General features: G+C 44.6%; 2 protein-coding genes, 1 long non-coding RNA gene and 8 other non-coding genes across 19 annotated transcripts in view; 10 read left to right on the forward strand and 1 right to left on the reverse strand.

The window, feature by feature from the left end:
- Window positions 1-44: 44 nt before the first annotated feature.
- On the forward strand, window positions 45-15,033 carry TAF1D (TATA-box binding protein associated factor, RNA polymerase I subunit D). Of its 5 annotated transcripts, none has more exons than XM_030472203.1 (15): window positions 45-63; window positions 482-551; window positions 2,242-2,493; window positions 2,598-3,069; window positions 3,300-3,475; window positions 5,615-5,672; window positions 5,980-6,186; window positions 8,066-8,117; window positions 8,875-8,988; window positions 9,331-9,377; window positions 10,438-10,475; window positions 10,989-11,818; window positions 12,756-12,830; window positions 13,799-13,857; window positions 14,651-15,032. In XM_030472203.1, exons 3-7 carry the CDS (start codon window positions 2,255-2,257, stop codon window positions 6,064-6,066), a joined length of 1,032 nt encoding a protein of 343 aa, XP_030328063.1. In that variant the 5' UTR covers window positions 45-63; window positions 482-551; window positions 2,242-2,254; the 3' UTR covers window positions 6,067-6,186; window positions 8,066-8,117; window positions 8,875-8,988; window positions 9,331-9,377; window positions 10,438-10,475; window positions 10,989-11,818; window positions 12,756-12,830; window positions 13,799-13,857; window positions 14,651-15,032. The 5 variants fall into 5 exon arrangements, with proteins under 5 accessions (XP_030328063.1, XP_030328064.1, XP_030328074.1 ...); XM_030472204.1 differs by lacking the exon at window positions 45-63 and having other exon boundaries at window positions 183-551; window positions 10,989-11,066; window positions 11,764-11,818; window positions 14,651-15,033; XM_030472214.1 differs by lacking the exon at window positions 45-63 and having other exon boundaries at window positions 183-551; window positions 10,989-11,066; window positions 14,651-15,033.
- LOC115604640 lies at window positions 7,859-7,930 on the forward strand. Its single transcript, XR_003990363.1, has one exon. It is a non-coding gene; the product is annotated as a small nucleolar RNA SNORD5 (small nucleolar RNA).
- LOC115604636 lies at window positions 8,638-8,764 on the forward strand. The gene has a single exon (XR_003990359.1). It is a non-coding gene; the product is annotated as a small nucleolar RNA SNORA40 (small nucleolar RNA).
- Window positions 9,080-9,218, forward strand: LOC115604626. Its single transcript, XR_003990350.1, has one exon. It is a non-coding gene; the product is annotated as a small nucleolar RNA SNORA8 (small nucleolar RNA).
- On the forward strand, window positions 9,600-9,731 carry LOC115604630. Its single transcript, XR_003990353.1, has one exon. It is a non-coding gene; the product is annotated as a small nucleolar RNA SNORA1 (small nucleolar RNA).
- Window positions 10,632-10,704, forward strand: LOC115604625. Its single transcript, XR_003990349.1, has one exon. It is a non-coding gene; the product is annotated as a small nucleolar RNA Z40 (small nucleolar RNA).
- LOC115604633 lies at window positions 11,582-11,713 on the forward strand. Its single transcript, XR_003990356.1, has one exon. It is a non-coding gene; the product is annotated as a small nucleolar RNA SNORA18 (small nucleolar RNA).
- On the forward strand, window positions 12,506-12,642 carry LOC115604627. The gene has a single exon (XR_003990351.1). It is a non-coding gene; the product is annotated as a small nucleolar RNA SNORA8 (small nucleolar RNA).
- On the forward strand, window positions 13,898-14,027 carry LOC115604629. The gene has a single exon (XR_003990352.1). It is a non-coding gene; the product is annotated as a small nucleolar RNA SNORA25 (small nucleolar RNA).
- Window positions 15,034-15,676: 643 nt separating the features above from the next.
- Window positions 15,677-27,558, reverse strand: part of CEP295 (centrosomal protein 295) — a 41,593-nt gene continuing 29,711 nt past the window's right edge. For all 5 annotated transcript variants that reach the window (XM_030472167.1, XM_030472158.1, XM_030472164.1 and 2 more), the window contains 10 exons: window positions 27,088-27,312; window positions 25,599-25,753; window positions 25,181-25,343; window positions 22,155-22,786; window positions 21,222-21,395; window positions 20,011-20,128; window positions 18,481-18,684; window positions 17,408-17,516; window positions 16,819-16,918; window positions 15,677-16,044 (listed from right to left, as the gene is read on the reverse strand). In XM_030472167.1, the coding sequence (XP_030328027.1) occupies window positions 15,997-16,044; window positions 16,819-16,918; window positions 17,408-17,516; window positions 18,481-18,684; window positions 20,011-20,128; window positions 21,222-21,395; window positions 22,155-22,786; window positions 25,181-25,343; window positions 25,599-25,753; window positions 27,088-27,312 (1,928 nt within the window). In that variant the 3' untranslated portion in view covers window positions 15,677-15,996. The remainder of the gene's footprint in view (window positions 16,045-16,818; window positions 16,919-17,407; window positions 17,517-18,480; window positions 18,685-20,010; window positions 20,129-21,221; window positions 21,396-22,154; window positions 22,787-25,180; window positions 25,344-25,598; window positions 25,754-27,087; window positions 27,313-27,558) is intronic.
- LOC115601813 lies at window positions 17,634-19,787 on the forward strand. Its single transcript, XR_003989521.1, has 3 exons — window positions 17,634-17,647; window positions 18,734-18,735; window positions 19,544-19,787. It is a non-coding gene; the product is annotated as an uncharacterized LOC115601813 (long non-coding RNA).

Raw genomic sequence — 27,558 nt, forward strand, 5'->3', positions numbered from 1 at the left:
CGCCCGGCGCTATTTAAGCTGCGGGGCGGCCATTTCGCGCTCTTTGTGGCGGTGGGACGTGAGGTAAGGGGAGGCAGGCCGGGGGTCGTTCAGCATCCGCCGCCATCCGCGGCGCCGGGGCGGCGGGAGCGGGGGATACGGATGTTATGGGTGATGCGGATGAGGGCGAAGAGCGGCTGCAGTGGTATCGAGCCGAGCCCGCTCGCCCACCGCCTCGTCTGCGGGGCCGGGCCGGGCGCGGCCTGCCCCGGCGGGGTTACCGTCGGGAGCGAGCGGTGTGGCGGCTTTGGTGGCGGTGTCCCTGCCCTGTGGTAACCGGGCGGGTGCTCACCTACCAAGTACCTGCTGCGGGCAGCCATGGTGGGCGACGGGGGAAGCGAGCGATGTGGCCAGCGCCTTTCAACCTGAGGTACTGGGGAGGTAATCGGTGGCTCTTTTGGGAGAGAAGTTCGTGTGACATATGTTGTTTTTCTTTGCTAAGGGAGCTGTGTGCTGTGCCAGATGTTAACAGAGCTGCAATAGAGGCGGTGGATGATGCTGAGCTGCTGACTGTAAGTACCTGCCACAGTCTGGGTAACCAGAGTGCTGTTGCTGCTCGTGTACTGCTCTTGCTGCTCGTGTACCTGCTTTGATGTTAAGCTGTTATGTTTCTGGATGTTGTGTTTGTCAGGCCTTGAATGGACCAGTGCTATTAGTTGCCTGTATTTTGTTTAGGTAGGAAAAGACCTTTAAGATCATTGTGTCCTGCTGTTGACTAGTGCCATGCACGAACAGCACTAACAAGTCCACCACTGAACCATGTCCTTAAATGCCCCATCTGCATGTCATAAATACTTCCAGAGGTGATGAATCCATCAATTCCCTGAACAGCCTGTGTCAGTGCTTCACAACCCTTTCAGCGAAGAGATTTTTCCCAATATCCAATCTAAACCTTCCCTGGTGCAACTTGAGGCCTTGCCTCTTGTCCTGTTGCTTGTTACTTGGCAGAAGAGACCTGCCCCTGTGTTGCTGCAACCTCCTTTCAGGTAGCTGTAGAGAGCAATAAAAGCTCCCCAGAGCCTCTTTCTCCAGGCTAAACAGCCCCGACTCCCTCAGCTGTTCCTGGTAAGACTTGTGCTCCAGACCCTTCATCACTTTTGATGCCTTTCTTGCAACATGCTCCAGCAACTCAATACCCCTCTTGTAATGAGGGGCCCAGAACTGAACATCCGAGTGCGGCCTCACCAGTGCTGAGTGCAAGGGGATGATCTCTACCCTGGTCCTGTTGGCCACACTATATCTGATACAGGCCAGGATGCTGTTGGCCGCTTTGGCTACCTGGGCACAAGTTGGCTCATGTTCAGCTGCTGTTGACAAACACCCCAGGTCCTTTTGCACTGAGCAGCTTTCCAGCCACTGTAGCATTGTATGGGGTTGCCGTGACCCAAGGGCAGGACCCAGCACTGAACTGTGCGATCCTTTCTAGAAGAAAATGGGCATGCTTATATGGAAATGGAGTAGGTCCTGTGCAAGAGTCATGTACTTGACAGAAGTCACATAGGCCCGACACTAAAGACACTTGAGGACATGGAATGAGGAAGATAAGCAACGAAGCAAGAACAAAACCAGGATGGACAATTGCGATAAGCAGGAGCTGGGCGGTAATGCAGTATAGCTGGCCAACCAATCATGTGTTAGCTTAGAGCACGTGAATGGCGCGTGGAAAGCAAATGTAACCAATCAGCTGTGCTGAAGGCGTGTGAGAATAGGGCTTAAGGATATATATGGGAGCAGATGATTCAAATAAAGGTCTTCAACTATAACTCTTATAGAGTTGCTTGTAGTCCGATATTGTCCGTCTTGTCACTGAACCTTGTTGAACCTCATACAGTTGGCCTTGGCCCATTGATCCAGCCTGTCCAGATCCCTTTGCAGAGCCTTCCTACCCTCCAGCAGATCAACACTCCCACCCAACTTGGTGTTTCTGCAAACTCACTGAGGGTGCACTCGATCCCCGTATCCAAATCATTGATAAAGATATTAAACAGAACCGGCCCCAGTACTGAGCCCTGGGGAACACCACTTGTGACTGGCCACCAACTGGGTTTAACTCCATTCTCCACCACTCTTTGGGCTCAGCCATCCAGCCAGTTTTTTACCTAGTGAAGAGTGCATCCATCCAAGCCATGGGCAGCCAGTTTCCCTGGGAGAATGTTGTGGGAATGCTATTCTTTAATGTCTTGGGTTTTCCTTGGTTTTTAGGGCAAACTGAAGCATGACTGATACAGATGGATCCCAGACTTCTGGCTCCAATTACTCTGATGCAGAAGAGCTAATCAGCAGTTGGCAGGAAGAACCTCATAAGATACATGCATGTGAACCAAACACACAGATGGAGTGTTCACGTTCAAGGCAAAAGAATGATTCTTCTGAGGAATCTTCAGATGAGCTTAACATATGTAAATCATCAGCTGCTTCAGCTGAGATTTTACTGGACAGCAGTGATTCAGAAATGTGAGTTTTTATCTGTAGTTTACAATTTTTTACATGAAGAACCTGTGTCATAGGTCACAAAAGTATACATTCTAGTGAAACTAAATGTTTTTTCTTCTTCTCAGTGATGTCTCTGCTGCTGGTGGCAGCGGGTACCATCCCAAGGGTTCCACTGCTCCTGCAAAACAAAAAAGGAAATCCGAGTCTTCAAGGCAACAAGCTGAAGCTGTTACAGGAGTGTCTGGCAATGAAAGCTCCTCAGATTCTTCTCTGTCTCCTCAGAGTCCCCCAAAACCGTCAGAAACTTCAAATTCAAAGAGGCCCAAGTCAAAATTCAATTTGAAAGCCATTTTTGACTACCACTTCAGGGGGAAAAAGTTTAAGGCTGCTGCACGCCGAAAATACCTGGATGGCTTAGAGAAGAAGAGGAAGAAGACGAAGTATGTGAGCACACAGATGCCTGTGGGGAGGCCACCACTGACTGCCTCACCTCAAGAGCAAAAGAGGCGGCTTCAGGACAGAGGTGTTCAATTCCCTTTTGTTCAGAAACATTATGGGAAGAAACATATTCCCCTAAAGATGGTTCTTGGCTATGAGGTGAGTCCTCTTTATTTTGTGGGATAAATGTATTATTTCTTTCTTTAGTCTAAAACCAGCAAGTTTAAATTGGCAATCATAGAATCACAAAATGGTTTGGGTTGGAAAGGACCTTAAGATCATGTAGTTCCAAACCCCTGCCGTGGGCAGGGATACCTTCCACCAGACCAACGTGCCCAATAGTGGTATTTTTTGAGATCTTGCCTGATGTGTTTGTTTCTTTTCTTCAGCAAGCAGCTCTAAACGGATATTTCCGGTACATTGAAATGCTTAAATATGAAGAACATCTTAAGAAAGCTTTGAAAGCCCTTCAGGCTAGTGAAGACTTGGAAAGAGAATGTCTGACAGAACGGAAACACAAATACTTGGATGATGAAGGCCCCATTTCCCCTATTCAGGAGACAAAGTAAGTTTAGCTTTATGCTTTAGGTGGTATATAACTTCTGGGGTTTTATACTTAAATGTAAGTCTGTGTGTATACAGGTAGGTGCCTGATGCTCCAGCCCACCCCCTGGATCTTGGTCACCCCCTTTTTGCTGGTGTGGGAGAGGCATCAATACCGCTTTAGTTGCATATCCAGAACGGCACCCTGGAGCTAACTGTCCCACCCAGGCCAGGACAACCCACTGCTACTACTATAGTTGAGGAGTTCAGGAGGTAGTACAGCTGCTTGCAGTAGCATCTGGTTTTGTGACAGTTGTAGGTATATCAAGTTCAGTTCCTACTATGGGAGTTAACTAGGTTGCAAAAGACCTTTAAGATCATCAAGTCCCAGCACTGCCAAGGCCACCACTAAACCATGTCACTGAGGGCCTCATCTACGTGGTTTTTTTGAACACTTCCAGGGATGGTGATTCCAACACTGCCCTGGGCAGCCTGTTCCAATGCCTGAGCACCCTCTCTGTGAAGAAATTGTTCCTCATATCCAATCTAAACCTCCCCTGCTGCAACTTGAGGCCATTTCCTCTCATCCTGTCACCTGTTACCTGGGAGAAGAGACTGGAGACTGACCCCTGCCTCACTACATCCTCCTTTCAGGTAGTTGTAGAGAGCGATAAGGTCCCCCCTGAGCCTCCTTTTCTCCAGACTAGACCTCCTCAGCCGTTCCTCATCGCACGTGTGCTCCAGACCCTTCACCAGCTCTGTTGCCCTTCTCTGGACCTACTCCAGCACCTCAATGTCTCTCTTGCAGTGAGGGCCCCATAACTGAACATGGGATTTGAAGCGTGGCCTGGCTAGTGCAGGGGGATGATCACTTCTCTTGTCCTGCTGGCCACACTATTTCTCATGCAGGCCAGGATGCCGTTGGTTGTCTTAGCCACCTGGGCACAAGCTGGCTCGTGTTCAGCCATGATCAACACTAATCTAAATGTGAATATCTGCTTATGAAAGCAGCATTGATTTTTGCGAACAAAATGCTCTGCACCTTGGGGCTCTGTGCTTGTACATGTGACTTAGAACTTCTCACAGAATGAGCTGGTTTTGATCTGAAGACTATTCATTGTTTCATGTGGTGATTTGTGCTGTCTCATTAAAGTGATGTGGTAGAATTAAAGAAAAAGGATTTCCTGAAATTAGTTCCTCTGTAGTTATCCCAAATAAATAAGTAGAGTGTTTTATGGCAAAGACTAAAGCTTGTTTTTTAACTTCTTTTTTACTTTATTAAGCATTAAGTATCATCTTAGGTCAGTCTTTGTGGTCAAACAGCTCACTTGCATGCAAGTTAAGAACACTTAATATTGTAAAATACACTCAGCACCTTAAAACTAGAAAGCCTAAAACCAGTGTGAAGTACAAAGCTGTCTTTCTTCTATCTTAATCATCACTTAACATTGCTGATTTGTGTGAGTTGGAGTATTGGAGCCTGTAAAATGAGTAACAATAATTAGTTTTCTTCTTACAAAAGAGCAGAGGAAAAGTTCTGTAGAATAAATGCAAATCAGCTCATCGAGACACTGAATTCTTTACATGAGTTCTGGTGAACTGTGTACGTTTTGGAACCAGTCCTTCCTGTGCCACTTGTTGAAACCATTGTACTGAAATGGTTTTATCTCCAGGGACTGCTCTCTATCTTGAGAGAAGCCTGTGCGTGACGGGGGAATTTAATTTCCTTCTTGTTTCATGGCAATACGGAGATAATATTTCTCAGAGGCAATATCATTAAGCTGTGTAGTGGTGTTATGTTAGCTGAGGCCTGTCCTCTTGTTTTCCTGATTGTATTTTGCTTGTTTTCTGGCTTGCTGACTTTCTAGCCTGTTTGCCAGTGCAATCCTAGTATCTCAGTATACTGTGATGTTTGCTACTGACTCTTTGCTGTGCTGCTAAGCACTGCTGCTGTCCTGCCAGTGCTGCTGGTGAGGCTGCAATTCTGCTGCCAGAAACTGTCATTTGAGAACAGTCTTATGTAGAAGTAGTAGTGTTGTATACCTACATGCTGCAGCACTGCCATACACATTAAGAGGAACCAGGGGTTGTGACAGGAAAATAGTTGACAGATTTTAGACCTCTGTGAAAGTCCAGAGCTTGATTTGGATTTTTATTTCAGTGACAATGATGACAGCTTGACTTCTGATAATCAAGAAGACTTCGATGCCAGAGTAGTGGTGAGTAAATATGCCTTCACTTCAGAAACTCTAGCCTTATTTTTCAGAGATTAAAGAACTAGTAGATGATGTTATGAGTACTTAAATCCAGAGTTAACTGTGTGATCCCTCTGAATCTTGATCTGTAATTCAGAAGGAAGTTGTTTTGAGAGCCCACACTCCCTCCTCTTGGAAATAATGCTGGAATGTGTAGGAAATCCAGAATTCTCTGAAGAGTTCTTAAAGTTTGCAAAGTTACTACCAAAATCTTACCTTTTAAGTATCTCAGAACTAGACTTATGAATCCTTCTGTCTTCTGTGTTCCTAGGAGAACAGCTCTTTTATTCTAAGCAGCAAAATTCCCAGTAAGAAAAAAGCAAAGCCAGAAAAGAAACGTGCAAAATTAAGAGATTGAAGTAGAGGAGGAATATGATGGCTCCTGAGAGCGTTGGGCTTCTGCAGGTTCACCTTGGTAACCGGAAGACTAGCAAGTGAGATGGAAGTGGTCACTCAACCCAGTCACATTCAGTTTCAGGTGAGTATATTGGGCTTCTGTCTGAGACAGTTAGAAAACAAATAAAAGCTTAGCAAAAGCCAGGTTATAAGTTTCTTCTGTGCTATCCTGTGTCAAGTGTATAATATCCTTGATTCAGTGGCTGCTGATCTTGCTGAAATGCTTCTGCAACTCAACTTCTGTTAACTGGGGATTCACAGGACTTGTGTACAGGTTGCCCAGAGAAGTGGTGAATGCTCCATCCCTGGCAGTGTTCAAGGCCAGATTGGACAGAGCCTTGGGCGACATGGTCTAGTGTGAGGTGTCCCTGCCCATGGCAGGGGGTTGGAACTGGATGAGTTTAAGGTCCTTTCCAACCCAAACCATTCTGTGATTCTATGAAAAGAAGTTCCAAATATTGTACACAGCAGCAGCACAGTATAGAAAAGTACATTTAAAAAACTGTAGGTGAGGCCCTCAAGTGCCATGGTTCAGTGGTGGTCTTGGCACTCTTGGGGTAATGGCTGGACTTGATGATCTTAAAGGTCTTTTCCAAACTAGTTGATTCTATGGTTCTGTGTTTGCATGCACACATATATTTGCTCAGGTTACAAGGGGCACTTTGGACCCTTTCATAGCTGACTTGTGAGTGGTACTTAAGGTTATTTTTCTGTCTTGAGGAAATGCAGGTTATGCTGTGAAATACTTGAAGAGCTAAGTCAAGGTCGAAGATGAAGCTTAATGCAGGGCAAGTGCCAACAGTAAAAATGCAAAGTGGTTAGTCAATTTGGACAAAAGTCTATTGTAGCATATGGTTCATGCATTCAAATGATGGTAAAATATGGTTGAGGTTGTCTGTTCCATGTGGAATAACTTCTCAGAAAACTGATTCTCTGCTCCCAAATCTAATCCAATAATCTTGAATTACAAGTTGCCTAAAAATACCTGTAGCAGCGCAGTGAATCTTGGATTAGAAGATTCTTCCCCTACCCTCGCCCTCTGTCCTGAATGAGTTCTGATGTGAACATGACTAAGCACAAGATGGAAACTAAAATGACCATACTTAACAAGCATTGCCCCAGTTGCAAATACTCTCTCAGGGGTGTTTTAGATAGTTGGGAACATGACTAGTGAATGTTCAGGAATGTCTGAGGATGGCTGACTGGATGTTGGGAGCAGTGTCAATAAAGTGTTTAAGAAGTTTACTTGTGAATCAGCGAGATTTAAAAACCAAAGCTGATCTGCCTCACTCTGAATAGCAAATCATTGTCAGCAATAAAGCTGTGCAGCAGGTAAAAATAGCCTGTGCCCAACAGGGATGTTGTCAGAAAAACACTTCATATCTACTGGTTTCATTTCCTTCAAAACACAGTTGGCAGTCAGAGGACAGTTACAGTAGGTGCTCAGTGGGATTAGAGCAGGTCAAACTGCATTCCCTGTGTGCTTCAGTTAAGGTCCCAAATCTTTGTAGAGGAAGTTTGGAGTTTTCCAGTTGCAACTTGGTAGCTCTAGGGAGTAAGACTGCAAAAATTTACTCTTCAGTTGTTGAAGATGACATTTCATACTGGTCCAAAATTAATGGCTAAATGTAACTCTTTTAGGGATCTACCTGAGAGATACTCTATGGCTTGAAAGACTCATCCTGGATCTAGGAGAGGGGTTCTTGCAGGGTAAGGTGTAGCGAGGTGTTATGTGGGGTCCTGCTCATTCCCTAGTTCACGTGATGAATTTTTCTGTTCAACTGCTGAGTGACTCAGAAATGAACTAAATTTCAATTCTGATTAGAACTGGATACATCATATGAAAATTGGACTTATCACAGCTGTTACATTGCTTGCTGAAATGCAGCTTTTGGCTTTAGGAATCTTAGTTACTTCACCATATCTGATAGTTCTTATTCCTTTGCTTTGCTTTCTTCTAGTTTATGGTGCTTTTGGAAGAGGAAATGCCACTTGGTTTTCCTGATGTAAAAGGTAAGCTGTTAATTGATTAACAGGGGGACAGCAGAGAGAAGCTCTCAGTCTTGCACTTAAGTATAGCTAAAGCTGTCTAAATGTGTCAAACATCTTCCTGTAGGACATTACCATGTCTGTGTGGCTCCAGGACAGTCTAGGAAATGGCATGGAAGAAAATGCTGTGTAAGGTTTACTGGACAGGAAAACATCTTTAACATGGGAATCCCTGAGCTAAAGCTGGGCAAGGAGTGAAACCTTACAAGAACATTGTATCTTCTTTGGCTGATGCTGTAGTATGGGTGCCGGACTACATAACACACCAGCTTGACACAGCATAAGTTGTTCTTACAATAGAGTATCTGATACAGAACTCCTTGCTACAGTTACCTTGGTCCAAACTGTACCTGTCTCAAAATAGGAAACATGGTAGTGAAAGGTGACAGTTACTAATGGTCTCTGTATAGGAAACTGAGCCATAGCTTCAAATGCTGTTTCCAGAGTAGTGCAAAACTGAAAGCTGCTGTGTTCAATCTGTTCCAGCACGTGTTCAGTTTTTGTCTGTTGCTGTAGACAAAAACCTGGAACCTAGTGCTTAGAAAAAACCCTTCTTTTGCAACCCACAGCTGATGAACGTATTGGTTGTGTTACTTATACGAAGGGACAATATTTGCATGTGTTCAAACAGCAATTCATTCAAATACTGATGAACCCGGGGCATGGGTTCCATGTCACAGATCTGCAGAAATGTAGTGCAGTTACATCTGTTTCTTTCCAGGCTTTGCAGATGAGCACAGCAGCTTTTGAGTGCTTCAGTTATGGCTGTTAGCTGGTTTGTGATGCACAGCTCTGTTACTTGAGTGGACTTCTGTGGAGCACGTTGGTGAAAGAGGTGAGATTTGTGTTTCTGCTGAACTTCAGCATAAGGGTTCAGATTTCTTGAGACAAGTACTATTTCCACAGTGAGTAACCAGACTGACTTGTGCACTGGATGGTATCTGCACCCAGCAGTGTCTCCCTGGTGGGCTGTTCAAAAAGCAGTGCTACAGTATTTCAGCAGCTGGCATCGTTGGTTTCCATGCAGATGTGCTGGTTAAACTTGGTATTTCTGTTGAAACAAATAGATTGAAAGTTTCTTATTGGAAAGCTTGTCAAATGCAACATCAAAGAACTATTATAGGATAAAAGTGTAGTTAAATCATTGATGTTATTCCAAAATACTTCTTTTTAAAAGGGCATTCCTGCGATGTCTGGAACACAGTGGAAAGCTGCTACTTGGGGGTAAGTATTGAGGAAATAGTTGGGTTTTTCCCTAGGTGGAGGTAGTTAGATGAGGATCATAAAAGCTTAAGTCTTAGATTTTGGTTGCCTTTTCAGAAGAAAGCAGGATTTGATTTTGCAACACAAATCCAAGCACCAGAGCTCGTGAGATGTTTCTTCTGAAGTTAACTGGCTGCGCTTCCAAAGCAGAAGCTGCTCTGCAGCCATTGTGAAGAGTTGTTCTGCCACGTTATTCACCAAATAGACACAACTCACTGTGTGTCTGCATTGAAAAACGTGGCTAGAAAAGGAACAGGTTGTGCTTTCCTCACTGTATAGTTCATTGCAGTGGTGACAATGAGACCTGTAACAGGTTCACTTAGTGAGACAGCTATGCAAATGTCACTGAAGATGCAGCTCCTGCAGAATCCCGAGGATAAGCTTGTTTAGATTCTGCATCCTGCCTACTAGAGGAAGTAGAATTAGCAGGTGGAGGAAGAGCACTTGCAGTGCTGAATTCTTGTAGCTGGTTTATTAGAGCATATTTGTAAGCTTTCAAATGTGATGTTATAGGTGTTTTCTTTGTCAGGTATCTCCCTCAGCTGTGCCTCTGTGCCATAGCACTCCAGTTTCTCACATAGCAGATAGATCCTCTTGGCAGTTGTGTTACAGTCTGGGCCGTGGCTCTGATTTCAAAAGAAACTTTGTTTTGGCATCAACATTCAGGCAGCATAAGGGACCACAGTCTGTCTGCTTCATACTGACGGGAAGTTCAGGTTAGATCTAAGAAAGAAGTTCTTTCCTGTGAGGGTGGTGAGGCACTGGAACAGGCTGCCCAGAGGAGTGGTGAATGCTCCATCCCTGGCAGTTTCCAAGGCCAGGTTGCACAGAGCCTTGGGTGACATGGTCTAGCGTGAGGTGTCCCTGCCCATGGCAGGGGGTTGGAACTAGATGATCTTAAGATCCTTTCCAACCCAAACCATTCTGTGAGTCTATGATAGAAGTACTTAAGTCTTAATAAGTTACTAAAATACTGAAGAAACTTGGAACTGTTACTCAGATGCAACAATTTACTTTTTAGGGAGTCCACCTGGTAGTCCAGCCTGAAGTAGCATCTTGGTAAGTTGCTTTTGAACCCTTGCCTGTTGCAGGCTAGCTGGCTGTAACTTGGTGAGCCTGTTAAATTGCTGTTTTCTTCTTACTGAGAAGATGCTGTGTTGCTTTAGAAAAACATAAGACCTTCTCTCCCCCTAAACTTGGGAATGCCATGAGTAAACTTGTTGTGATGATTGGCAAAATGTTCAACTGCTCTGAAGAGAGTGAGTGAGAATGGCCTTTCTGAACAAACCCACCCCATCAGTGTCCTTTTCATGGCACTTGTTCTGGGCATCTTGAGTATTTAACATGCAGCGTTTTGTGTGAGCAAAGATGGTGACTTCATTTAAAATAAACAGAAATGAAGAAGAGCTGTCAGATGAAACAGGATAATATTCAGACATGAAGTGTGATTCCAGATAGAGGCTATCAGGAATGCTTGTGATGGTTAGAACTGCTTGAGTACCAATCCCTGCTCCAGGTTCTCCTGGTTTGTGTGCACATGTGTCAGTTTGTGACCTAATCTTGCCTTTACAGGTGTTTTGTGATTAGAGAAGATGACAGAAGAAATGCAGGATGCCATTTCATGGGAATCTGAAGGCTCTTCTGGGGTTGGTTAGTATGACATCTGAGGTTCTCAGTATTCCTTAATGGTGGAAGGGCTCTGCTTTTCACTGGTGGGAAGTCTGTGTGACTTTTGGGGGGTTTCAGGGACTTGTTTCTACACTGTGTTACTGTGTTGTAATGTAGCATTTACTCTGCTTAGAATCGATTTTAACTTTGATTTGTCCAAAGTCATTCATACAAATGTCTCAGTCAAAAAGGAGGCGATCAGCTCAACTTCTTACACTGATAGCTTTGTTTCTACAAGCAAGTTATGCTTAGCTGGAAAGTTAAAGAGAGGATTCTGTTTGAGTGCAATTTTGTAGTTCATTCCCTTTGTTTGCCTTTCAGGTAACATTAACTTTTAATGCTATGAAGGAGTTACACTAACAAATGGGGAGGATGAAGTATCATTTACCCTCTTCCTTCTCCCAAATGTCTCAAAACAAGACAGTAGGATCTGTATGAGATGATATTTTCAGTCTGCTTGATTTTTACCTGTTGCAATAGGTTACAGTAGCAGGAATGCTGAGGTCTATCCCGATAGGATCTCTGCTGTAGGTTCGTGTCGTTGGAAATGCCTCACAGAATAAACTTGTGGTTTCGCTTTACCCATTGAACTGCCCCTTAGTTCTGTGGGATAAAACTGCAAGACAAATCTTGATGTAGCATCCAGGGAGCTGTAATAACACATCATGTTCTCCTTTAGGTACTGACTTGTGCTTTGATACAAATAGCAAAGATGATTCAAGTGGAAAAGCTTGGTAAGAGTCAAGAGATTGTGTGTTGTGGGTCTTGAGGTGTAACAAACATGCTGAGTTGCATGGGGTTTCTGTGTGGGTACCTGACACTTCTTGTGGTTAGAGTTTTCTGAATGGCTTGGAACAGTCTATTCCCCCTTACATTGTGAAGGCATGAGAATTGTTTTGGTGGCTGGAGGTAGAGGCAGCACTATGGCACCTGTCTGAACTTCAGGTAACTTCATAAACATGCTGCATCCTCCTGCATCAAGAATCACAGAATCAGCTGGGTTGGAAAAGACCTTTAAGATCATCAAGTCCAACCATTACCCCAGGATTGCCAAGACCACCACTAAAACATATCTCTGGTAGTTTCATACTCAGCAGCAATATTTGGGTTGTGTTTTTAAGTTTGGGGTTTAAATTTTGGAGTTAATTTCCAAGCAGCTCAGCCAGTTTACTGTTATGCAGTTAAAATTTGTGGCTTCTGTTTGGTAGAAATCCTTCACAATAGGAAGGATTCTACTTCGATGCTAAAAACTTGGAAGAATTCTGAAGCTGCTCTTTCCATCAGGTGAAATCCACAGTCTGTTTTCCCTCATAGTCGCGTGGCAGCTACATCAGTGTAGTCTGTCAGCAGACACTAACTGGTGCATACAACAAGCTTGACTGTTACACAAGCAGTTGTGGAGGAAGCAGCACTGAGGGTGTTGCACTGAATGGTATCTGCACCCAGCAGCATTCTCTGCTGGGATGTTCAAAGGACAGTGCTACAGGAGGTCAGCGTTGGCATCGTTGGTTTTCATTCTGCTGTGTGTGTTAAACCTGGTATTATTGCTGATACAGTCCTTGTCCTGCTCAGGGATTTGAGTGTGCTCCCTTTCTAGTTGCATGTTCAGTGGGAGAACTGGACCTGGCCTCTGGAACTCTGCAAGTGCGTTCTGTCTCTTCTTTCTAACAGGTGCTTTAGGATACAGAATCAAGTGGCTGTTGCTGCACTGAAGGGATGAGCTGCAGAAGATAACCTGCGTGACAGGTAAGCACCAAGATACTGGTCAGTTCAGATGCTTTCATGCTACTTCACAGTTTGTGTGTTAACTCGTGTGACTCTGGAACATGGAAACCTCAGTAAACTGTTCCTGAGAAGTGTGGAAGTGGTTGTCTCGTAGTAGAGATAACTGGGCAGTCATCAGCCCAGATTTTGGCAGTATTCAGCAGGCTGCTTATCTGCAAGTCATTGTGTGTGCATTACATACTTTAAATGGATGTCACAGTTGTGCAGCAGTTTGTACTTGTTTCTGAATTGGACTGCTGTTGGTTGTGAGGAGTTCCTCTGTACCTGGAGCTTTTAACAGGTTAACACCAGGTTGGATGGGGCTTGGAGCAACCTGCTCTAGTGGAAAGTGTCCCTGCCCGTGGCAGGGGGTTGGAACTGGATGATCTTTAAGGTCCTTTCCAACCCAAACCATCCTGTGATTATAGGCTTGTTGGTACACAACTTGGCTGGCATATTGTCAGGGTTGATTGGTCCTAATGAGAAGGGATGGGTGACTGGAATATTGTAAGCCCCAGATTTAGGTTGGTGATAACCTAACAGCAGTGAGAGGAGAGCATCTGGTCATTACCAAGGCTGCTGGGATGTTGCTGTTTCTGGTGAGCTGTGGACATGACCGTAAAGCAAAGCCATCAGACTCCTGAACTGCCACATGACGTGGCACCGAGTCTGCTGGGAATAAAGCTTTACTAGAGATAACAGACACGCTGCTCCCCTCTGCGGTTAAGATAAGAACAAGTTCCTGCTGAGGTGCAGGTATGTGGCTGTATCCTTGGGCACCTCCAACACTGAAGCTACATAGAAACAAAAGCTCTAGTTAGAAAGGTTGTAACTTGGGCTCCAGAAGCTGCTGGTTGTGCACACAGGAGCAAAACAGCTGCTCCATGCAGTTTATACCCAACTTGTGTTGTAAACTTTTCACTAACCAAATCTAACTCCTTAACCCACAGTGTCCGCATGTGGGAGGCCTGAGAAAGCCCCCCTGAGTGCCACCAAAGTGAGTCTGAAGGTGAGTGCTTAGCAGAATGCTGGTGCTACAGAGAAACTTGAGGTCACTTCAAAGAGGGTTTGCATGGCTGAGAAACCAGCAGCTCTTAACGCGGTGACCGCACATTGAAATCCTCTGCAGGATGCCGTGGACACGTGGTGTGTGCTATGGTCTATTTATGAGGAGATACACCTGATGTAGTTGGACCTCTTGGAGTATAAAAGGATGTTTATCTACTGCCCTTGGGGGTTTTGAGATGTTGATGTAGGAAGAGGCTGATCAGTTTAATTCTGAAACCAGCTGACTTCTGCAGCATGGAAAATTGAAGAAGAGGTTGATGCAGTTGTGGCACGAGCAGTCTTGTAACTTCATTGCTGCTTATGTGTCCATGGAAGGGCAGTGGAGCTGGTGAAGGGTCTGGAGCACAATCTTATGGGGAGTAGCTGAGGGAACTGAGGTTGTTTAGCCTGGAGAAAAGGAGGTTCAGGGGAGACCTTACTGCTCCCTACAACTACCTGAAAGGAGGTTGTAGTGAGGTTCGTGTTGGTCTTTTCTCCCAAGTACCAAGTGATATGCCTCAAGTTGTGCCAGGGGAGGTTTAGATTAGATTTGGATACTGGAAAAAAATTCCTTCCTCAAAAAGGTTATGAAGCATTGGAACAGGCTGCCCAGGGGAGTTCTGGAGCTGCCATCCCTGGAGGTATTTAATAGATGTGGTGCTTTGGGGCATGGTTTAGTGGTGGATTTGGCAGTGCTGGGTTAATACTTGGACTCAGTGATCTGAAAGTGCTGATAGATGCTTTTCCTCTCTCAGGTCCTGGAGGTGTTGCTGCAAGTCCACTACAAAGAACCGTGTGGCTGTTCCACGTGGAGAACCTTATCCAGGGTGTTATTAAACAGTCTGCCTTCACTCGTACCCTGCAGCAGTGTGCAGTGGTTGGAAACCAGCTCAGAAGCACAGGAGCCTTTCTTCTTACCATCCTGTCATGTCTTGCCTGCATTGGCCTTGTGGGAGATGTGAAGCTGCCACCTTGGTGTTGCAGAAGACCCAACTAAGCCGAGTATAGATCAAGTTGTTATTTGACTGGAAAAGGCTTTATCAGCTGCTTTCCCTCTGTTCCCTGTCCTAAACCTCAGGAGAGAATGTGTAGAATGTTAAAGCATTTAAATAAAACTGCTGAGAGAGCTGCTGCCCAGGCTGTTGCCTGTTGCTGTAGTGTAAACAGATGGGGGTATGTGTGAAGAAATCATGGCAGCTGATCCCCAGTGCTTGCAGGTAGCAAAGTGTAGGCTCAGCCTCTTCCCCTGAGAATGGAGCAAGAGGATTTGTGCATGAAAACCTGAGCAGCCTTTTTACAGCACCACTACAGCCAAAATGAGAGACTAGGTACTGTACTGCTAATCTTTGTGCTGCAAACAGCCTCCATGTCTCCTCACCAGGGAATGACAAGCTGGTTTTGGGTTATGCTCTTAAATTGCTTCAGCAACTGCACTGCATGCAACTGCACCAGGGACTGGAAAGCTCAGTGAAAACAAGCCTAAAGTGTAGTTGATGGCTCATCAAAAGTAAGCTCAGGCTGTTCAGTGCTGTATTTTAAACATGCAGTGAAGTGGCCCTGCTTTGTATTTGTCCTCATGATATCGTTACTTGGCTCTGAATGGGAGCTCAGGAGCTGTGGATAGAAAGACTGCACTTGGAAGTAGTAAGGGGGTTATTCTTCCATGTGCTTTAAGATGTACCTCTTGACTGCAGGGGCTCATATGTCCTCATCTTAAATGGCATAGGGCAAAGAACAGATAACTTCAGCTTTACAGAGGAACTGTCTTGCATCCTGAGGAGTCAAGTCATCTTAAAAAGCTTTATTAGAAAATGGTTTATACATGTATATTACAACCGTTAGTAAGCTCGCTCTTTAAAATACAGATGCCCCTCAAGAAACGCTTTTCAGTGTCTGCTCGATCGGAGACAAACCATGGTTACAGCAGTAGTCAGTCTGCTGCTGGAGGGAGCTTGGGAAAAGGTGAGGGGTTGTTGACACACAGTCCTCCTACAGCTTAAAGCTGAGGATTCCTCATGGCTCCACAATGAACTTAATGTAAGTGCAGTACTCAGTAGGCTCCTGGACCATACCAGGACAGCAGTGTTAAGTGTTCAGCCGGTCACGGTGCTTTCCCAGGCTTCTTGGCTCGTAGTTTTTCCAGCATTTTCTGCAAATAAAAGCAAACCATGATAGTACAGTAGTGTAGCTTCAGTGACAGCACTCAAACACGTAACCTGGGCATGAGTAACAGCAGGGCAGTGAGCCCAGCTACTGCTCCAGAACTCCTACGGATGTCGGGGAGAGGGTGTGCTTGTTGCTCTTCTCCCCTGTTAATGACAGAATCTGTAAAACAATATAAAAAGAGCACTGATGTGTTCTCCCACAGAGAAGTTGAGGTGGTCAGTGCCAGAGGCAGGATGTGCGCCTGGAGCCTCAGCCTGTCAGGGCTATAAAGCATTTCCTTCCTCTCCAGCCATGTGAGGCTCAGCAAGGGTACAGTGAGAACCAACAGCTCAAGGCCTCTGGTTCAGTCCCTGGTGTAAGGCAGCTACAGGCAAACCCCGAGGGGATCCTGCAGCCCTTGGCTCAGGTGTGCTCAGCTCAGCCACTCGGAATAGCCAAATCCCCCAAAATTGCCTTTTAATGGAAATTCAGTTGCAGTTGGGCTAATAACCTCCTGTTCTTCTGTCAGATAGGCTTTCTAGCTGCTGGAGGCCCTAACAGCCTTTTTTTGCTCAACCTCAAGCGACCAGCAAACCAGCCTGAGGCTGGTCACAGCACTGACAGGGAAATTCTGAGCTGGGATATCCCTTAAAATCCAGGCTGGTTTGATGGTCACTGTTCTGTACTCCCACCACAGAACCATGTCCAGCTACTCTGATTAGAAGCCTGGTGAAATGAGAACTAACCAGGTGGGCCGATGTTGTACAGACTGTATTACCTTTTGAAACTCTTTAGCCTTTTCTCTGTTCTTAGCATAAGTTTCTTGCCTTGTTTTTTCTTCCTTTCTCATTTTTACTTCTGCAAGTTGATTATAAAGCCTGTGCAAACAGTAGGAAAAAGAACTGGGTTTTGTCAGAAGCAAGTGGCAATGTTAACATGTTTCAAGGTTTATATTGTCTCAGTTGCTAGAAATTAAGAAAGGAAATTCTGACTTCACTCTCCCATAATCCAGAGTCACATCAAATTCCTCTTTGGCTGCACCTAACATACCCCCCATTCAGGCATGCAGTTGCTGCACGCTGCCCTTAGTGCCGAGGTGCAATTGTGACCTTGGCTTCAGCTTTAGCATAGTTCCACACCTGAGCTGCCTCAGCAGGACAGAGGTAGCAGGTTTCTTGGAGCCAGCGCTGCAAGAGGGTTTCCCAGCAGGAAAACACTCGGCCTCACTCCCAGCTGTGGTGTTACACAGCACGGGGCACAACTGGGACATCACAGACCGCCCTGGCTGCGCGGTCACCTTCACAACATGCAGGTGAACCACTGCTGGGTTTTAGTCCAAGCTTCTCCCGCTTGTGTTCATGCAATACCTGGAAGTACGCTGGTGCATTTCAGTTTCTTCAGACTTCCTGTCCCCTGGAGAAGACACTTTCCCTTCTCTTCCTTTCTTCAACTGACTAGCAACTGCACCTTTTTTTCCTACCAAAAAAGCCAAACATAGCTTAAATTTACACCTTTAGTCCAGCTACCTCAAAAGCTGAGTGGTTTTCCAGGGGTTTTAAATGACATTATGAAACAAGAAATAAGCTTGCAGAATGGACCTGCTGGAGGTGGTGTCTTGTGTTAAATATAAACCTTCAGTCTCCCTCATGGGGCTGCTGCCTGCAGTTCAAGCCAGCCGTGCTGCCCACCAGCTGCCTTCCAGCTCCCGCTCACGGAGATGCATCATCGAATCAACGAGGTTCGAAAAAACCTTTAAGATCATCAAGTCCAACCATTACCCCAGCACGGCCAAGGCCACCACTGAACCCCTGAGGGCCTCATCTACATGGTTTGTGAACACTTCCAGGGATGGTGACTCCAGCACTGCCCTGGGCAGCCTGTTCCAATGCTTGAGCACCCTTTTGGGAGGAAATTTTCCCTAATATCCAATCTAAACCTCCCCTGGTGCAGCTTGAGGCTGTTACCTCTCATCCTATCGCTTGTTACTTGGGAAAAGAGACCAACCCCCACCTCACTACAACCTCCTTTCAGGCAGCTGCAGAGCGATAAGGTCCCCCCTGAGCCTTCTATTCTCCAGACTAACCCCCCCCCCAGTCCCTCAGCTGCTCCTCATCACACTTGTGCTCCAGACCCTTCATCAGCTCCATGGCCCATCAGTTCCCTTAAGGTGGTCGTTCTTTGATAAACTGGGATTTCCAGGGACACGGCTACAAACATGCAGGCAGAAGGTGAGAACAGGATGAGGACCCATAAGGGCCTCTGTGATGCTGAGGAGGTGGCCAGGCAGTGGGGAAAAGGCTCCCCCCATCCCTGCGAAAACAAAGCAAAGAACATCCCCGTCTGCAGTAGTAAAGATGCAACAACTGTGAAATCTGTTCTTTGATGCAAAACAGCAACTGAAAGGATACCCAACGCTGCGTTTGTCCCCAGATAAACCTACCAGGGATAGGAGAAGACTCCTTTTGCCTGCTTAACTTCTCAGGTTTCCCTCTTTGGAACCGCCTGGCTTCTGCTTTCTCATTTGTTCTCTCTTTATTTTTGATTCCTTCTACTCTTTTCAGGGATTTCTGGATGAAGCTCTGCTTCCGTTTTAAGAAAGATTCTTGCAGACTTCCAGGTGTAGCCGCAAACTCCAGCACCATCACTGTGAGAGAAAGTGAACAGGCTGAGTGTCCCTCACTTCGAGCCATGAGCAGTATCACCTATAGTAAGTTGTGCAAGTCAATGTATTTCTCCTAAAATGCTGAGCTTGACTACTTTGGTAAATCACACTTGGAGAATCACATTGTTAGTGCTGAGCAGCAGTTCAGGCCTATGGAATCCAATAACCATAAGTGGGTTTATCAGGACAAAAACTGCATTGAAAGCATCAAAACATAATCAAGGATGTGAGAAGTCCCTGACACAGTTAAGTTCTGTCCATTCCTGTCTTTCATGTTACTGCTGTTGATCCGGGACAAAAAGTACTTCAGTGTTTTACTGATGTTCCACACTATCATCAGAAAAGGAAAACTAGACATTCTTTGGCTACGGAGCTTGGGACTGGCAGGAAATAAAAACCAAGTGACAAAATATGACAGCAAGTGACAAAATATGACAGCAACTGACAAAACACAACAGAACTTTTCAAAATTCAGTAGTTACAACACAAAAACCCCAGTGTATTGTAGATGTCATCAACTTTCAAAGACAGCCTGGTGTAGGAAGAGAGGAGTCAATACTTCCTTATCAGTAAGATACATATTAAACCTGGGGCAAATGTACTACAGACCAAGCCTGAGCAGTGAGAGGCACTTGCCTAAGTAAAAGATGCTCCACATTTCCCAAAGGAAAGGTGTAATTTATTATTGCTTTTAATAATATGAAGACCACCTCTATCTCAACTTCAGTGTAGTGAACTATAACAAAGTGTATATTCTGTATATTGAATATACTTCAGATTATTAAGTATATTGTGTTCAGCTTTGGAGCCCCAACACAAGAAGGACGTGGACGTGCTCAAGAGTCCCGAGGAAGCCATGAAGATGCATGCGAGGGCTGGAGCACCTCTCCTATGAGACAGGCTGAGAGAGTTGGGCTTGTTCAGCCTGGAGAAGAGAAGGCTCTGGGGAGACCTTAGAGCAGCTCCCAGTGTCTAAAGGGGCCTGCAAGAAATCCAGAGAGCAGCTTTTGACAAGGGCGTGCAGGGATAGGACAAGGGGGACTGGCTTTAAACTGAAAGGGGGGAGATTTAGATTAGATCTTAGGCAGAAGTTCTTCCCTGCGAGGGTGCTGAGGCGCTGGCACAGGGTGCCCAGAGAAGCTGTGGCTGCCCCATCCCTGGCAGTGTTCAAGGCCAGGTTGGACACAGGAGCTTGGAGCAACCTGCTCTAGTGGAAGGTGTCCCTGCCCGTGGCAGGGGGTTGGAACTGGATGAGCTTTAAGGTCCCTTCCACCCAAACCATTCCATGATTCTATGACTGACACTTACCTGCAGTCTGACGTGATGGGAGGTGACGGTCACCAGGACTTTGGGCTTTGGAAGAACTCTCAGGCCTTGCAAACACCGAATAATCTGCATCTGGAACTAGTGGTACAAATTCTCTCTCCTGTTTCAGAAGGAACCAGTGATGGAAATGTTTAATATACACGACAAATTTGAGTGAAGCAGTAGTGCTGCACCACTAGCACAGACCCGCTGCAGATCAAAGATGTACTCTTTTGCCCTGATAGCAGATGCAAGAACACCAGAAAGGGATCCTGATAGTAAGCATTAAAAAGCTACTTTCTAAAAACATTTTAAAACTTAAAAATAATCCATTAAAGACCCTTTTCCCACCAGATTTCACCAGAACAAGCCCACCTGCTTGTTTTTAACACAGGGCTGTGGAATTCCATCCCAACAGATATGTTTTCCTTCCCTCCTGTTCTCTCCAGGTCTCCCCACCGCTCTCACTGCTCTGTTCCACTGCCCCATTCTCAGCTGACGGAGACTGCCCAAATACAGCCCCCAGGCACCCACCTCCCCCTTGCCCACACTTTGGTTACTTTATAAAATACATATTTGAGCACTTTCAGATCTGTTCTAGATGCCTCCTGCAATTGAAACGTGATTTCATCTGCCAGACGCAGATTACTTGGTTCTATGTTATTGCTTCAGCACCCAAACCACTCTCATTACAAACCAGCCTCACTACAATTTGCTGCCTTTGCTTCACATAAGCACAAGCATGCCACAGGCACATGAAGCATGGCAGGATGATGAGCTGACCATATTTCCCCCATAGACCTCAAACTGCTGTGTGGGCCTGGTTAGCTCCATCCACAGGGAAGGGATTTGTCCTTTTTTCCCCTGTTTAGTTTGTAGCTTTTGTCCCACTCTCACCTCTCATTCAAGCCTTCAACTAATGGGATACAACTTAGTCTTGCCAGCAAGATGGTTCTGTTTCTCAGCAGAAGTCTTCCCAAACTCTAACTGCACTGACATGACAAGGCAGTGATTTTAAGGAATAGCCCAAATTTAAGATCTATTAGATCTGTCTGGAAAACATGGCATCAAACCAAGATGATTTAAGCAATTACTAAGCACAGATAACCCTAACATCAGTTTGCAACAGTGGATTAACTGCTGCAGTGGGGCCTCTCCTTATTAGGATTAAGCCTAAGTTAAACTCATAATTACATTAGATAATAAAGACTCACCTCAGTAAAAACATGAAATTCAGACTGATCCACAGCTGCTGGGCTACTCCTTTCATCCTCCTTAATCTTCCCTCGGTTACTGTGTTCAATGTCTGATTCTGCCATACTGATGTCATTTGAGCTTATCAGAGTGAGCTCAGGCTCTTCCATAATACCACAACCTGACTCAGTCTCCTGGAAAATAAATTATACAAGACATCAGGGTAACAAAAAAAGATATAAAATCACTGTTTCCAGCAACAGCAGCAGCTGTTATCTCATCAGAAAAAGGAGGCTCATTCAACGTGTAGAATGAAGCAAATCTGCCCCCAAGCAGGAAGTGAAATGCAGATAGAGCACTTTGCCTGAGGTTTTGACATGTGCAAACCCTGGAAACTAAGTCCAATGCAAAGCATTTTATAGACCAGTGTTAAAAAAACCCTAAACAAATAACCCAAACAATAACTAAACCTCCCCCTCTCCCCTGCTCACCTCCAGCTTAAATTACTCAGCTCTAGGGCAAACTTCTTATCTTCTTTTAAACCTACATCAAAGCTGTTTCCTTAAGTTTGCTTTGCTCTGACTCTTTACCTCCTTCAGGCTTCTAAATGGGGGTAGGGGCCGCTCAGTGAGGTAACTGTGCCATGCAGTGCAGATACATACGCTGTACAACTGGTGCCAGGAGGAGATGCAGTAGAGATGAAGCTTCCCCAACAATCATGAGACCTCCAGCTCATTTTTGGTACTGCTAATGATTGCAGTGCCATGAGTGAAAGCAGGAGTAGGGCAGAAGTCCAGAAAACACACGGGTCTTAGACTAGAACCATAAAATCAACCTTTGCCAAGCTTTCAGATATTAAAGGTCTAGAATAAGTTGGTGCAACAACACACAAAGAAAAAAGCCAACAAGAAAGCCTGCACAAATTACTGCGTTTGGAAATCTGCTCCACTCACCCAGACCGGGATACAGCAAGAGCTTCTGGGCACAGAATGAGAGCGTTTCTCATGGCTTTCTAGGAGAGAACCACTCTGTTGTATGACAGCCTGGAAATGGATGTCTGAGTCTTCCAAGTTGCTTTCTCTGGGAATCCTCAAACATTTTTGTTCGTCTGGAAAGCTTTGATCCTTTATACTTCTATTGCACTGAGAATCCATCTCCACAGCTTTATTTGCTTCATGTACATGGACTGATCTTTCAGGAAGCTTAACAAACTTCTTATCCAGTGCCTCCACAGGTGATTTTTCAGCAGACACAGTCTCTTTTAGTAAGTGCTGAGGTAAAGCTTCATCCACTGTACCTGGTGTGGTATTTAGCTGGTAAAGTTCTTGCTCTTGCAGTGGATTCAGCCTTTCATTTTGCAGATCCTCCATTGAACACTGGAGGTCAATACATTCCATATTTCTTACCAGCTCTTCGTATTCTCTGGCAGATGAAATACAGTTCTCATTGCCCCGCTTTCTCCTTGCAGGGCTTTGCTCAGAAGATCTCTGTAACGCAGCACTAAGGTCCCCTGGCTGATCAGTGTTCTGACAGTGATTGCTCAGAGTACATTCTAATGGCAGTGGGTGAAAAGATTCCTCAGATCCTGTTTCAAAAATTATCAAGAGTCAAAATTCCAGCCATGACAACAGAATTTCCACTTCAGAAGTCCCTCCCTAGTGTGGCTTTTCAGTAATGTACAATAAAAGTCTAGTAAATAGGAAGAAACACTTTGTTTAAAACCAGTCTGCTTATGTTTCTTCAAACATAACGCTGTTCACATTACATAAAATGATTCCTTCACTGTACACAAAGCAACTTCAAGAAACACTTTCTGCTGCTTCTTAGAGTATGTTTAGATGTTAGGAAGAAGTTGTTCCCTGTGAGGGTGCTGAGGCGCTGGCACAGGGTGCCCAGAGAAGCTGTGGCTGCCCCATCCCTGGCAGTGTTCAAGGCCGGGTTGGACACAGGGGCTTGGAGCAAGCTGCTCTAGTGGAAGGTGTCCCTGCCCATGGCAGGGGTTGGAACTGGATGAGCTTTAAGGTCCCTTCCAAACCAGTCTGTGATTCTATGATTCTGTTTTTAGGGACAAGCTTTGTGATGGTGCTGATGTAATTACATTGAAAGTCGATGGATTTTACAATTTATACTATGTAAATGGAAGTCCTTCGAGTCCTTTTTCTGCCTCCAACAACGTATAAAACAGGAAGAAACCGAACCAAAACACCATTACTTGGGTGGAAACTCTTCAGAGTAGAAGAAAACATCCAAATTGGAACAATGACTGCTGTTCCTACAGATTACAATATTGCACCCTAAATTACCTTCCCTTAGGTTCTGCACGTACAAATTGAGATACTATCTCTATTCCAGAAGAGGCTGGAAAAGAGGAAGACAGGTATCAGCATTTTCATTACTGGGGAGGCATTTCAGCAGTACAGCGTATGCCAAACAACAGGATTGTTTCATAGAATCCCAGACTGGTTTGGGTTGGAAGGGACCTTAAAGCTCATCCAGTTCCAACCCCCTGCCACGGGCAGGGACACCTTCCACTAGAGCAGGTTGCTCCAAGCCCCTGTGTCCAACCTGGCCTTGAACACTGCCAGGGATGGGGCAGCCACAGCTTCTCTGGGCACCCTGTGCCAGCGCCTCAGCACCCTCACAGGGAAGAGCTTCTTTACATGTATTCCTGTCTGCCCCAAGTTTGATCACACTGGTTACACACACTCCAGCACCATACTAGCAATAGGCTTTTTACACACACAGGAATACACCACATGAACCTTTAACAATTTGCTTTAAGGATCTTTTTGCACTCTTTGACACCTTCAAAATACCAAAGTTCTACATATATAAAGAATATTGTCTCCTGATAATAGCTGTTCACAGGGAGCGAGGAATTACACTGCAACATCAGCCATCAAGAGACAATTTTCCCAGTGATGGACCTTGGTATCAACCTACCTTGAACTGACAACCCAAAATGGTTTAGCCTGTTGCTTATGTTATTTTCCACCCTGTTTTGAAGCACAACAATAATTGGTTTGGGATTATAAAACCACTTAAGAGATGGGGAGATATTGCAGTTAAATTTAAAGCACAAAGATTGTTTCTATAAGCAATTTAGAAACAGAATATTTTGAAGTTCTGAATGTTTTGTTCTGAAAAGAGCTTCAGAAATATTCAGATTACTGCTAGCTGCATTTGGAATTTTAGATTGGTTCTTATCTGTAGGATACATAAGGTTAACTTGAATTCAACATTAAAAAGTATTTTTCCTGTTATGAGCTGCAGTTAATGCTGCTGTAGAATCATAAACTTTTAATCTACTAAATAAATTACTACATTGTAATTTAAAAGTCATTTCCTTCCTTTCTCTCCCCCTTTATTTTGTAGATAGTTAAAGCAACTGCATCATCAGACCACGCACCACAGCGTGCAGTACATAATGACTCCTTCTGTGACTTGAGAGTGGAGAAGGAAACGCAGTGGTTTCTTGAAGGATGCAACCGATAAAAGACAAATGAGTCAGGTGATTTTAACACATATTCCTCAGAATTTTAATCAATTTTTGGAACTTCCTTATTTTCCTCAAGCTTGAACAATGATGGATATGCATGAATCAATATTTGGAAAAGTACTTGAACTGACAGTGTCAGCCAGAGTTGATATTTCTTCACTAACATCATAATTACTGCACAAGTAATAAGTAACACAACATCCATTACAGTGACTTGAATACGCAGGTCTGCTTTTGTATTAAAGTCACAACTACTGAGGACGTAAAACTTCACAAGATTTAGGAGTTCTGCCCATTAAAGGTGGTGGAGAAGACAATGTGAGAGAGCAGCAGCAGAGTTGAGACGTTTCAAAGCAGGACTGACAGACAAGTGAAGAGTTCCTTCCCAGTTTCAACACAGCAAACCTACCTCGAGGGTTCTATCTACATACTGGCAACAGGCTGGTTCTGTAAGCACTGATCTGACCCTGCTGCACATACCTGGAGTAATGGTTTCTTCAACAGACTGTTCTTCTGGTGTAATGTTGGTTGGCCTGGTTGTTTCCAGACTAGAAGGCAAACTGCTTCTTTGTGCAGTCAAACTGGAGTTTCTCACTTCCAGAGATGTAGAAGTATCTTGACTTTTAGTTGAAAATTTTGAAGTCTAGTGGCAGGAAAACAAAAATCATCTTGATTTAAGATTAATTTTCTCAGAAATAGGAAAGATGAAAAGCTAAAGGTAGTATTTGATTTTTGGATCACATTTCTGCTACAACCAGCAAAAATGCTTTCAGTTCTACATGTCCCAAAAATCATTGCTGTGTTTCTTCTAAGTAGAAGACAGTATAGGGATTATACATTTAAATCCTACAGAAATCTTAAGATAAAGTATTTCCTCCACAGAGACTTTCTGTAGTACCTTGCTAAATTCTCTCCTGGCTTGTGGAATTCTGTGTTGAGAACAGGATGAGGAAGTATCAAAGTCAAGACTTGGTTCCAAAGGCTGAAAGAACTGGTGATGGAAGTTTGGAAAAGGTCTCTCCATTTCAGGAAAATCAAGTTCAGCTGTTAGAGCTGTAGGAAAAGAGGTTGTTATAAAAACAAGCACACACCAGCACTCCCAACACCCCTCTCAAAAAGCCCATGGACACATCACACCTTGCTTCTATATGCAATAAGCATATAGAATTCTGCAGGTATACGAATAAGCTTGTGGTAAAAATAAATCTTTACAGCACCCAATTCTTTCCCTCTGATACAACACAGGTACAAAAAGCAGCAGAGAAGTGCTACACTGATGCAATTTGTTTTAAAGTGAAAAGCTGAAGTCTGTAAGCTTTCTGTTCAGCACTTGGGAGACTGCAGCAGAAGCGCTATAGGCTTCCCAGTACAAAACCCAGGGTGATGCAGAGGAGCAAGTCCAGTGAGGAGCCACATGGATGATTCCAGAAAGGAAAGATGAAGCAAATGATGTACAAAGAGAAGCTAAAAAATTGAGTTTGTTCAATCTTAAGAAAAGGATTTGGGGTGTGGGGGAAAGGGCAGAGAAATCTCTGCTGTCTTCTACATCCTAAGAGACAGTATAGGGGAGATGCAGTCAGGCTCTTGAACATACTCAGTGAAAGAAGAGAGCTAATGGACACAAGATGGAACACAGGAAATTCTGGCTGGAAGAGAGGGAACAGAGAGGAGGGAGAAAGAAAGTTCTTAAAATACTGCACAGGGTGTGCAGGATCTCTGTCTCCAGAGACATTCAGAACCTGTCTGGGCAAGGCCTTAAGCAACCCGTTCTCAGCTGGCTCTGCTGTGAGCAGGAAGAATTTGGACCACATAAGCAGAAGTCCTTGCTGGTCTAGATTAATCTATCATTTTATGATTCTAGGTATTCAAACATGCCAGGAGGAAGCAGTTCAAATTCAAATACTAGCATTATCTTTGTGATAACCAAGAAAGATGTTCTTATTTTCATGAATTGTCACATTGTTCTAGAGAGCACAGAACTCTCACCTGTCTGATGATCAGTTTCATCAATTCTGTGGCCCTACATGAATAATAAAGTATTAGATATGATTGTCCCTACCTTCCTGAAGGGAAAGTTATGCATAAACAAGTGGTAGGATTGCCACAGGTAACAAACAGCCTGGCCATGGTAGCAGGAAGCTGCACAGAACTAAACTATCTTCAAACAGACACTAATCAGACTACCTTTTGGGTTTTTTCCACCACTACACTATGTGGACATAAAGCAAAGCACAAAGAACATTGAAGTTCTCACATGCAGAATCCTTACGGACTTTAAAAAGTAAGCTGAATAGAAATGCTACAGACTAACACATAACATTGAGTAAACTCCTCCTCATTCTATATGATGAGCGTGCAACACAAAAGTGCTTTACAACGGTGAATACCTTGGAAACGTGTATTGTCCTCTAAGCAGGAGCTCAAGTCTCCAGTAGATTTCTCCAAGATCTGACTTTCTCTATCAGGGTACATCTCTCCTTCAGGCAGCTGAGTTTCAGATGCCCCAGACAAATTCTCTTGCCTGTGCCACAAGGTAAAAGGCACTGAGGGCTTCCATGGGTGCTTTGCTGTTTCTCTCGAAATCCCATCTTCCGTACTATCAGAAGACAATCCTGAAACAGAAAGCTAGATGTTCATGGGTTGCATATAAACCACTTACTTCAGTCATCTGAAAAGACACTGCTTAATATCCTGAAATATTCCTAAGGAGCTCTGGGGTTTTGTTTCTTTAACTGTCTCCTGTCAATGCTGCCATAAACCTTAGCACAGATTTCCACAAATTCAAGCCGACACTATCTAAACAGGTACTAGTCAGCCCAGCTTAGCACTTTTAGGCTATGTAGGCTTAGGGGGTACTG

This window comes from Strigops habroptila, chromosome 2 (genome assembly GCF_004027225.2).
Source record: "Strigops habroptila isolate Jane chromosome 2, bStrHab1.2.pri, whole genome shotgun sequence".
Classification (NCBI taxonomy): Eukaryota; Metazoa; Chordata; class Aves; order Psittaciformes; family Psittacidae; genus Strigops; species Strigops habroptila.